Source organism: Chrysoperla carnea, chromosome 4 (assembly GCF_905475395.1).
Source record: "Chrysoperla carnea chromosome 4, inChrCarn1.1, whole genome shotgun sequence".
NCBI classification, from domain to species: Eukaryota; Metazoa; Arthropoda; class Insecta; order Neuroptera; family Chrysopidae; genus Chrysoperla; species Chrysoperla carnea.
Genome location: NC_058340.1, coordinates 41,667,467 through 41,680,704, shown reverse-complemented (window position 1 = coordinate 41,680,704; position 13,238 = coordinate 41,667,467). Strand labels below are relative to the sequence as shown.

At 26.9% G+C, this 13,238-nt stretch overlaps 1 protein-coding gene across 1 annotated transcript in view; it reads left to right on the top strand.

Annotated features, from left to right (window-relative positions):
* LOC123297652 (knirps-related protein-like) overlaps positions 1-12,973 on the top strand; it is a 51,697-nt gene extending 38,724 nt beyond the window's left edge. The window contains exon 3 of the mRNA XM_044879398.1: positions 11,777-12,973. Within this exon, the coding sequence (XP_044735333.1) occupies positions 11,777-12,952 (1,176 nt within the window). The 3' untranslated portion in view covers positions 12,953-12,973. The remainder of the gene's footprint in view (positions 1-11,776) is intronic.
* The last annotated feature ends 265 nt before the right edge of the window (positions 12,974-13,238 follow it).

Sequence of the window (13,238 nt, the reverse complement as noted above, 5' to 3'; positions counted from 1 at the left end):
CAGAAATTTCGTACCAATTATATAACAATATTTTTTACATCTCTCAATTATAGTTTTGTTGTACAGTTGAGGTCTTTTGAGGGAGAAATAAATATTCGTTTTATAACTCCTAAAAACTCTTTTTGCGTCTTTACAAACATGTTCCAATTTCTGTATTAATTTTTTTTTAATTTTATTTATTTAAAAAAAGAGCTTAGCAAATTCTTGGAATTAAATGCGGATTTATTTTCTTTTATGGTAAAAAAATTCTTGATTTTATATATTTTTAGTTTGCATTAATGCTAGTGGCCAATTTCTCAATAGACAATTTTTTACAGCCAATTATTGTGTAAAAATCGCATAAAATTTATGATTTAAATTAAAAAATAAAAAACTGATTATTTTTCTTCGAATGATAAATGCTAGGGCATTAAAAAAGCCATAGTTTACGTTGTTTGTTATTTTTTATACTTTATGATAGATTTAAATAAATTTATTTTATTTAAATAATATAATAATAGCCACATTGATTACTTATATTACTCTTCTTGTGATTTAAGTCATATATTTATTTTACTGTTCTAAATCAAGGACACTAAATTAACTTCAATAAATGATCTTGTATATTAAAATACGATATGTCTGCCATGACACTATATGGTGATTTATATTTTATTAGTGCCCTATTAATGATCTTGTTCTGTGTGTCCCAGTGTGATGGTTATTGTAAATTTAATAGGTATGTATCATCTATAACATATTGAATACAGTAATACACCGGCCTCTAAAAAAGTTGAGTAAGCAACAAAAAGAACGATACTTGTTAACTGATGGGGGTAATTTTTGTCGTATTTAACATACCCCCAAGCTTTCTTGTTGGTTACATGGCAAAATAAACAAATTCAATCGATTAAAATTAATAAAGATCAATGAAAAATTAACTGGGTGTAGTAATGGAAATACGAGATGACGGTTTATTCACAAAGAAAATCCTGGCGATTGATTTATTTGCATCGCTTGTACCTCTTACTTATTTTATTCGAAGCCGCCTGGCATATTTCTTTATTGTTTGATGCTTTATCTAAATAATGTTTAATGTAATTGATCATGTTTTCGTAAATTTTAAATGCTTGTCCCATAATAATCATTCTGCCGGCTTAGAAGACCAGATTTTATCACTATAGAAATAATTTTTTGATGATTTTCCTGAAGCATTTTTTCAAATAAAAACTTCCCCTTCATTTTCAAAATCTATTATTTCTTTTTGCTGAGGTTTAAGCCATCATTTTGCGCCATTTGGTACATACAATAATCACATATTTCAATGATGTAGTATGTTGTTGTCGCACTAAAAAGTAATTCTTCACCATTTTCAAACAAATAAATATAAAAACAACTTTAAGAAGATCAAAGTTGATACTTAAGATAGTTCCAGAGCGAATTCCAAAGTCGATGGGCATATTAAAATTTTGTTTAATGGTTTATAGTGAAAAAAGTTTTTATCCAATAAAGTATGAAATTTAAAAAGTTTTGACAGTTTTTTTTAATTTGAGTCAATTTTGAACAATGTAAGCAAATTTTTAATTTTCTCTCATTCAATCATTGAATCACATCTCTGGTTTCTGGCGGAAACAATGAGCTATTAAAAATCCGGTGGGAATTATGTCCCTTTCGTACCTTCGTACATTAATCATTAATAATGAATCAAAAGAAAATTTCTTTGCGTTTGCTTTAAATAGAGGATTTGGTTATTATGATCGCATATCTATCATGTCTAGTACATATGTGATTGAGCCAACTACATATGAAGATTGTTGTTACTAACTTACAGAAAGTTTTCAATAAACTTATCGATCATTTTTATAATATAAACCGTTTTTTTGGTATTTATATAACATGCATCTATAGTGTCATTAAAATCAATAGTAATCCATATGTCGGTGGTTCAAATCTGACTAGAAGATATCTATTTTTTTTTTTTTAATTAAACCTATTTTATATATATTACCTTTGTTTTTATCTGCTCATGTAGTTGTGACAATCCCATCAATATTTTGTTATAATATTTATAAGTGGTAGAACCAATCAAAAAAAGATTGTTTAAAACTATGTTGCATCTCAAAACATTTGAAATTTGTTAGACATTACATTACTTTGATACAAACAACTCATGCGTTTGTGTCAACTTCACCACTCAACTCCGTACGGTAGTTGTACTACATTCGTGGCACCATTCTCCATATTTGATCTCGCGATGAGGTTGACACAACCTCATATCAGTTGGTATTAAGAATTTTTTTTTTCAATGCATTAATACTAACTTGAATATTACTATACTGAAACCACCTTAATGCAATAACATATCCGAATCATTACATTTCGTTATGCAAAAGTAAAAAATAATAAATAGTAAAATTGTTATATGATCAAGACATTCATGTTTTACGATCATTTGTCGGTTATATATCACAAGCTTATGTTTATGTATGTGCACAATTCTTATGCATAAAATAATATATTTTTTAAGTGTCAAAGAAATATTTTATTTGGATTAACATTATATTTTATTTTAGCTCTTGAAATTTATTTCAACCATTATCTTCTTCTAGATGACCATAATATATTTAAATAAATTCTTATTCTTCGTTACTTTTAGAAATATAAACTTTTCAAACACGAAGAAACTAAATTTACCGCTGTTATCATTTACTCAGTCCTCAAATCAAAATTTGGATAAACCACTCATTCACAGACGGGCAAATGGACTAATTAGGTGATTCTATGAACACTTATACCAAAATTTTGTTGGTAGCATCAATATTTTTAAGCATTACAAACTTGGGACTAAACTTAGTATACCTTGAATATTTCATATACATGGAATAAAAAATTTTATTAAATATATATAAACAATTTAAAAAAGAAGACTATTAATTGATAAACTCACCGAATTTCATTCTAAAATAATAATTTAACATAAAAAATCAATAAATAATGAATAAATTGTAAACAAAATTAAATTTGGTAAATCACGATCAGTAGAATCATACACAAATATTTTATTATAATCTGCTTAAAAAAACTTACAATGAAAGTCAACTAAAATATTTCAAACAAAAACCATTGTAAGTACTTTGAGATGAAAGGAATGAAAAGTTAATAAAAATAGGAACTCTTTTAAGGACGAATTTCGTTTTACATGCCAAAATGCTAACTTCGTGTACTATAATAAATAAATTATATTAAGTAGGTGAATATGATACATACAAAGCATATTTCACACTGTTACGTGATGAATTCTGTTAGTTTGCTCACCTTGGCAAACCGCGTTTAGGAACTTTGTTCCAAAGCATTGCATTCAACGTGAGAATTCTATGACTTAAACTGTTCCCAAGAAAATTTTGTATTTATCGTTAAAGATAAAAATACTTTTAAGATGATTTTCCATATTTTCAAATGTTATTTTATGATGATAACATTTCTCGACTTTTCCACCAAATGAAAGCATAAATTGTTTTTAGAAATGGTATCACCAATTTCTAGAGTAAAGAAGAACTCAAGGTGCTTAAAACACATCAATAAAATATGATCAAATACTGTTCCAACTAAGATCCGACCATCCTTCGTCATTTCTTTTGGCGTTTAGAGCAGTATGTAGGATTTTTTCGAATTTTTGAAATACGTAACAAGTTTGGAGATAATGAAATGTTTGATGGAAATTTGAAGTCATCTGATGAACATCAGTTAATTTCCTTAATCTGTAAAAATCTGATAAATCTTTAACTATCATTTTTTGTCATTCCTACTATTTAGTATCTATAAGAACATTATATGTAGCTTTAACTGTATCACTAAATAATATCTTATTATTCTCAACTACTGAAAAAATAGTACACGTCTGAAATATTTATTGAAATTTTATTATATTTTCGTGATATAAAATAAAATCAAAATATTTGTTTAAGTCAATAATAATTACATTACGTATCCACAAAGATTATTTACGTGTAGGTAGAGCCATTTTAAAACAAAGATGAGTATTTTTTATTTATACAATTTATAAAAAAATCTTAAGATAAATAATAATAATCACTCCTATTTTTTTTCTATTGCTGCATAAGTTAAGTTCAGGTGAATGGTACACCCATAACATGTTGAATAAGAGAATGAGTTGGTCGATTGAATTCACACTTAATTCGTGGTTTTTTTGTTCAAATTTTTTTTTCTATACAGACTTAAGACGTTTTCATACCAAAACGAAGTGTTACCAAAAAACTGAAATTTTGTGTGTCAAGTATTTAGACGCCTTCTATATAATAAACTGGACTTAATTACATACTTTTAAACTGACTTAATTTGAAGATTAAGTTGGTTATAAACATTCAAAGATTATTTTCATTTTTAAAGTTTTTTTCTTGCAAAATGAAGTTTTAATATGAAGTCTCTAAGGCAATTAAGAGAATTTATAACATCTCGTTCGGTATCTAATTAGGAGTATTAAACGCATTTTTGCGTATTTCTAAAGATTTTCAAAAATCCACACCATTATACTTGAAGTAAAAATTCTTATCTTGTAGTGATAAAAAATGATCAAGCCAAAAATGTTAGGGAGAAACATTTTCATTGCATTGTAATCGGAAAAATTATTTTTACTTTTGAGTAAACATATTATTTTATGTGAAGCACGTTTTGAATGAAAACATTTATTATAAATGTTTTTAGGAGTGTGTACCTTCCTCTATATAGTTGTGTTTCTTTATTTATGTATAAAATAATATCAGATGTTGATCATCAATTAAATTATTGTTCATATTTGATTTAAAAATAATTATTAGTACTTAATTTATAACAAATCGTGTATATTTTATTTAAGATTTAGAAAAAAAATGTATTTATTACTCATTCAGAATAGAATATGTTTCTCTATTTTGCTTCTTATATTCAATATTTTATATGTATTATAAACCTTACTTAGTTAGATCATCATTGAAATTTTAAAATCACGTTTTTTAATTATAATATTTGCATTAAGTGTTTGATGTTCACTTATTGGACTGCAATTTACATATAATAAGCGCCTCTGGTGGTAAATTATGGACAAAAAGCAATTATTGCTATTCTTACCTGGGGATGTTCTCTTCAGTACGCAATCTTTCTTTACAGCTCACTTCAAAGAATAGTATCATCGGAAGTCCTTTCAAGTTTATATTATACAGACCTGCCTAAAAAGATGTTACCACCCAAAAAGGAAACCTTTTAGTTGAAAAAGATATTCTCACTTAAATGAGGGTACATGTATTTTAAGAGCATAAAATAAATTAAATATTTTATATTAAAGTAACTTATATTACAACAATATTTATATATAATGTAAGAGAATATAGTGTTAAAAAATGTCAGCCATTTACGTGGTAGCATCTTTTTGAACAACCCTGTATAAGAGAAACTTGAAGGAAGTTTCAATATTTCAATCACGCACTTACTATGATGCTGTTCTCAATGTGTCTTTCCCATTGAAGCAGAAACATCTTTTTGGTCAAAATTTATTTGAATTACGTGGTTACGTATTATAGAAAAACCCCGTATATAAACCCTCTAAAGTAATTAAATAATTTTAGTAATTTTCATAAGAATTTAAAACTTAAAAATCCAAAAAAAAAAAAAAATTTTTTAAATTAGAACGAAATTGTTTAAAAAATGCTGAGTCTACTTATTGGGTTTGTGTCTTATTTAGGCATTGGTATCTTTTTATTATCCATTTATTTTACATACACCATATTTTAGTCTTTCAATAATATACTTAATATACATTAATCTCCAAAGTACAACACTTTAATATTTAAATGTGTAAACACTGAACTTTTATGTCTAATTATATATCCTTTTTAATTTTATTTAAAACATAAAATAATATTTAAAATCAAAGAAGATTACTCTTGTTGTGTAGAAGTATTATTTGCGATTATTTATTTATTCTTACAAGGTTATTATTAAAATTAATATTTATGATATAGAAATTGTATTTATACACATACAAAATAATTTATACAAAAAATTTATAAAAACAAGTCGTAGTGCATATGACCCTTAGAAGCTATTCCAAAATGATAAAGCTCGACCTAATGTGTATATTAATCAATTATAGTAAAATTTATTATTTTTATTCTACTACTTCAGTGAAAGACTAGAAATATCAAATTTTAAGATTTCTAGTGAATATCACTTGATTCAAAATGGATTTTTTCTCGATGAAATAATGTAAGCTTAAAAATTCAAAATTTTGTGTACTAGAATCACAAAATCGAAAATGTTTTTGTAAGCATTATTTATCACAAAATGTTCAATTTCGATTTTCATGGTAAAAGCAAACACTTTCTATCAGTGTGTAAAAAATAAAATTTATTTAATAATTTTATTGCCTTGACTCCTACACCTTTAAAAAACATTTTTGTGTATGTTTTCATTCACACACAGTGGTTAGATATATCAAAACAGATGCATTTTTGACTTCAGGGTTTGTTCGATTTATATACCTAGTTTTAATGAAAATTAATACGGAAATGAAAGGTTTGTGTTTTTAATGGGTTAGAATAATTTTATTTTGAATCAAGGGTGTATTTTATTTTATTAGGTTGATAATTATTATGTTTATTAAGCATATTTAATTATTTGAGTAGTCTTTGTGGTTTAATTCTAATATTGAACGATGAGTCAAGGAAGGTTTATTTATTTCATGACTATTTTCTGGGATGAACTTATACAAGGTTTTGAGTATCGCAATTAAACTTGTTAGGCAAATCAAACACTGCTAACTGCTCTTGTATTCTCCTATCTTGCGAGTGAAAGATTCAATAATATGTAAATTATTGACAAAAAAAAATTATCATTAAAAAAATTGAATAAAAATATGGGAAATTAGCTATTTTCAAATGAAACCTTTAAGTTGAAATTTAATTAATATGCAAAAACCACAATTCAAAAGCCGGACTTCAATCCTAATATTTTTATTTATAGGTTTGTAAAAGAAAAATTTTTTTTACCAAAAAATTTTTCTGAGGGAATTTTTTTTCTTTTTGGAAATTACAATTTTGATAATAAATTAAAATTAAATATAAGTTCTTGGAACAATATCGCAAGGCATAAATTATTATGTAACCATTAGTTAAAATATTAAATCACACTTTGAAAAAAGCTTCTACAGACATTAATTTCATTTCATCGGCTGCAAAATTTAACAGGACCAACGTTATTTTAGTTATATAACCTTCATCACTATCAAAACTATACAATAAACCATTTTGACAAGTAAGTATTTGCTAATCCACATTTCTTGTAGCGTTACAAATTTTCATATGACCCCAAATTTTATTCTAAATATATTGTGTGTATAATAATCAGAACAATGAATTAAAAATTTGTCATTTATTTGAATTAAAATATTTCCTAACACTTATTGTATGAGTCAGTAATTAGCAAGTTAGTGCAAAACGAAAAAAATTAAAACAACAAAATTAATTAAGTCATATAACCTAGTCTTCTATTATTTATTATTGGTCTAGGGTCAGACATTGTATTTAACAGTTATTCCTGCACGACTGGAAATTTAAAAGGGTGTTATCAATACTATTGATAACACCCTCCTACGTATCTCATTACCATAAGAGAAACTGAGATAGGTAGACGAGTCGTATATCCGTCTCGCTTCCTCCTCTGTGAGCACAATACAGTTTATGGCACACAATAAAGTTATAACAATGGTGACTTTGACTTAAAATAACTCTCCAATGCCTGATCAATAGTCAACTTTGTCCTTTTTGAAAATTTTCACAGCCAATAACTTTCTCTTTCAGAAAATAAAATTATGTGGAAAGTTAAAATTGAATATTATTTATTGAGAAGACAATTCAATGTAATTAAAATTAAATTAAAAAATTTCCATGCATGTTCTGAAAGACCCCGAAGTTATGAAATTTTTCGTACAGGAAAGAGTTCTTAGACACAACCTTAAGCAATTTCTTATCGTATAAAAAAATTACTGTCAAACACTACATTCGATCCTAGACCTATTATAATTATTCATTATAATAAGCATAGATATAATTAATTAATAAGTAAAAATCTATTTAACGAACTATAAAACACAAACAATTAATAACAATTATGTTACAAAATCATAACATTACTACAAAAATGAAATGACATTGTAACTAATTACAAAATATATTCCAAAGTAAGTTAATATAAATATAAAAGAGAAAAAATTAAGATATCAAAGTCACACCAACAACAACTTAATAATTCACCACAATCATTGCAAAAGTTTATTAACACAAAAAACATATAAAAACATTTGGTTACCACATATCTGCATCGTAGTATATATAGGATGGGTCCATAAACTACGAAGGAAATATGTAATCATAAATTTTTTTTCGAATTCTAGAAACCTACTTTCTTTCAAAAAGAAGATTATTTTCTTCTTCATGTAAAAGAACGTGATTTAGGATAAAATAGACCGGAAAAAATATATCTATTTTCGAACGCAAGGGCTAAAATGTTCAGAACTCAACCAACTTCTCTATAGTCGACAACCAACTCGTAATTACAATAATACAATTTTCGGTCTATTTTTCCGGGTCTATTTTTCCCAATTTCCCAAAAATGTTATAGAAATTAAAAAAAAAAGACTATATCGAAGTTATACGATCAGAATCGACGTATTTGTTAAACATGTAGGCACTATCTTAAATCAAAATAAATTGGGATTTAATTTTTTGTCCACTTTCACCGTTAACAAATATGATATACATACATAAATGATAATAGATACTTTGGATAATGATTAACATATTTTGGTGACACTCAATATACTTTTAATCAATTCATTAAACTTACAGCAATTTATTTAGAAAAAAAGACACGTAATTTAGATCACACAAAAAAAAACAAAAGTAAATAAAATAGCATGATACAACAAATAACATGACATCTAACCTAGGCCTTATTTATTTATTTGAGGATTGGTGATAACAAAAACGGACCAACCATCCACTTTTACCAACAAGTAATTTTAGTTTTAAATCTATTAATTTATTAAGTCAGCCTTTTTTTCTATAAGGGGCAAAAACAAATAATTTTGCGTAGGTGCTTCGACAGTAAATATTTGGAATTTCTCATTTTTATCCTTACTCACTATTTTTCAGTAAATGGGATGTTAAAAACGCATATTATATAATCAATTTTAGATGTATTTCCTTTTTTAATTTGTTCACCCGTTTTTCGATATTTTCATGCAAATAAGAATTATACCAGTTGCATTTACTGATGAATCTTCGACTTTGCTTGCATAAAATTTTCTCATTTATTATTATTCTGATTAATAATAGTACCGAGAAATAATAGTACCTCCACCAACAAACTGGAAACCGCATAGCGACAAAAGGATAAAAGAAAAACCCCATTTTTGTAACATTTGAAAAAAGCTTACAGTGGATGATAATTATCAGCCACATTGTTTAATATGAAACAATTATTATACAATTAGAGGGAATGATTATTATTTGTAAATAAAACAAATATAAGTAAAACTGAGCAAATGGACAGTAAAATAGCGTGACGACCATGGAGTTGAAGTGAATATTTGAAGTGAATTAAAATGAGATGAAATTATTTCATTCATTGTAATAGTGGAGTAAGAAAGATAGTGAGAGTTTTATATTTTAGAATAACATATACATATTATTTTCACTATAAAATCCATGTTATTTATTTTTGTGATTTTTAGGAATATATAAATTATATTATAATAGATATGTTCAAGCAATGTTTTTAATGTTATTAACTGGTAACGCAAAGATAAGTAGGTAACTGAATTTTAGATATCAATAATTATTAAAATGTACCTTCTCAATTCGTTGTCTGCGTAGTCATGGTAGGGACAATAAAATCGATGCTAGCGCTTCCAGTGAAAAATTTTGGTGATAAAGGAGGCTGTTATGACTAATTTGCAGTTCTTTACATTTTAATGTTATAGAAAAAGTAAAATTAAAATTATTGAAAAACACTAATTAATTAAACTGAATGCATTAAAAATTGTGAAAATAAGAAATAAAATTGCACAATTAATATTTTTCAAATGTAAACTGTCATTTACTTAAATTTGTGAGACAATAATATTAAATTTTCAATGTAAGTCATAACTTCAATCCATACAATTATATATGCATCCATACAATTCTATAATTAAAGTAATGTATCGTTACCATGGAAACGCCTTCAATAAAACTCACGCACGGTGCGAATAGCAGTAATAAAGAGCAGTTAAAACAAAAATTAAAAATAATTTGGATAATTTTTGAAAAAAAAAATTTTTTTTTTTGTAAAAACATTTAATATTTTACAGAAAATTTACAAGGAACACATTCAAAACTTAAAATACACCTTGAATGCAAGTTTTTAAATCCAAATTCCAATTTTTAAATATAATCTGAAAGTCTATTAACTTAAAGTTGCAATTTTGTAGTAATCAAGGGTTTTTTGTTATGTTTTGTTCCTTATCAATTTTTTTTTTTCAAGCAATTTTTGTAATAGTTCCATGCATTAAACTACTTGAACATTCTTACTGTTTCTATAGGCAAAGATATAACATGAATCCATCAAAGTGTTAAACATGTGAAATAAATTCTACATATACATCGCAAAACAATTTAAATGCAACACTGAAAACATAATAATTTAAAGACTATTTTTTTAAAATAAATAAATAAATAAAATAAAATGTTTTTTAAGCACTTAAATGTATTGTTACGTCAGAGCTATGTTCCACGACCTAGTGATCTAAATGATTAATTGACCAATGTAATATGTATTTTAAATTCTAGCAAGTGTTTTTACATTTTTATAAATATGTTTTGTTTTCAATGATAATTCAATTTAATCTTTTTTTAAAAGTGTATTAGATGAGAGATTTTTACAAATAGTTAGTTAGTGTAAGTGAGATTTACTAGAGCGTTTATATTCGTAAACAGAAGTTACAGCATTTTAATTATTTTTACTTTTATTTTGAAGGTCGTTTCATTTGAAAGAATTGCATAAAATGTATATATGGGTATTTTTATACACTTGTGCAAAAATTATTGCTTTATCATCTCAATCATAAAAATTTTATCAATTATTTAATTTTTATGAACTTTATTGAGATTATCAACAAGTCATCAAATTCAAAAAAATCGTCTGAAAGGTCTACAGTGGCCGAATTCCATAAATCATTAATAGCTAAAGTCCTTCACATTAGAAGCTTTACATACATATCATTGCAACAGAGAGTCAAACCTTCAATCTCTGTACCAAAAATTAGTAGGAGATGTTAATATTCAACTGGGATTCGTGAATGAAAACTGTAATAAAACGGGCGAAGCGAGTAACTTCATCTTTATCTTAGCAGCAACAACATTTTCCACTTATAAAGTAAATTATTCATTTTCGACAAAATTTTTGATGAATCTTTTTCTGCTGAAATATTTTTAGTAATATTCATGTATATAATACAACAGGTAAAATCATGAAAAATATAATGTTGTCTATCCTTTGTTACATTTGTCGTCACCACAATTAATTTGCCAATTTCAATCCAGCCTTTTATTATGTAACTTAATAATATACAAATATTTATGTACATTAAAATCTTGACTTCCATTGTGTGTAATTTTGAGCAAAATTTACCTAATTTCTTTGGTGGTATACACAATGTTAACTATTTTGAATAAAATTAATATTTTTTCTTTTTCTTTTGTTACAGTCATTCTTCGGCCGATCATACAATAACTTAGGCTCAATATCCGAATGTAAGAACAATGGAGAATGTGTAATAAATAAAAAAAATCGGACAGCATGTAAAGCGTGTCGATTACGTAAATGTTTACTAGTTGGTATGTCAAAAAGTGGTTCACGCTATGGACGTCGATCGAATTGGTTCAAAATCCATTGCTTACTACAAGAACAACAACAAGCAGCAGCTCAAGCAGCTGCCGCCGCTCAAAATCATCAATCACAACAATCGGGTGGTCCAAATCAACAACAAAATCAATCACGAAAAACACCACCTCCACATCATTTTAATCATTCAAGTCATCATCATCATGCCCAATTTCCTGGGCTAGGATTATTGCCACATCAATTTGGACCACATGGTCCACTATTATCACATTTACCACGTACCAAAGAAGAATTATTATTATTAGGACTTGATGATTATCATCATAAACATTCGACAAGTCCATCAGTGAGTTCACCAGAATCACATAATTCTGATTCATCAGTTGAAATCAGTGATGCAAGAACACGTGGTCTTACACCGTTATTCCCCGGTTTAATTCCACCCCACTTTTTACCTCCACCTGGTTTGCTATTTCCTGGTGGATATTCACCGTTGTACACGGGATTATTACAACCAACTGCCGCATCCATGGCTGCAGCCTCTATGTTAAATAATAATAATAACAATAATACAAAAATATCTCGAAACAATAATCCAGAAGTGTTTAATAAGCGAGTATTTTTGGATGCTGTGCTTCAATCTCAACGAAGTCCAACACCACCCGACGAGGATGATGGATCAGATGAACCAGAAGATCGACAAACGCCTATCAAAACGCCAATAGCTGCACACACACCTCCATCATCTGTGACATCCGCACCAGCGGTAGTAATTTCAGCATCAATACAAGACGATCCAATGGATTTAAGTATGAAAAGTGAACGGGGATCATCCCCAGCAAACAGTGAACGTTCTATAACCAACTGTTCGACAGCAACGTTAGAAGAGAACGATGTACATAGTGATAATGAAAATGGTGGGATGGGTAGTGACCGTGATGGGGACGATCGGGATCTTAGTGATAATGAGGAACAAGCATTTAAAAGACTTAAATTAATTCCAAGACCTACACCATTAGATTTAACAACCAAAGTTTAAAAATTTGAAAAAACACATTTTAAAAATATTTGCAATATTTATTTAAAAAATTAAAAAAACAAAAACAATATATATAGGGTGTGTTTTTTTGTCTCTTTTTATTGTTATTTATTTTTAATGACTTGTAGATTTATTTGTTTAGCCAAAAAAAGTGAAAAATCAAATTGTGGCCAGTTTTATCGTTTTTCTTTTTAGTTTCTTTTGTAAATGTGTAGTAGATGCCATTTTTAAATAAAATGTTGAATGCAAAAAAATTAAACTTATTATTATTATTATTTAAATTACA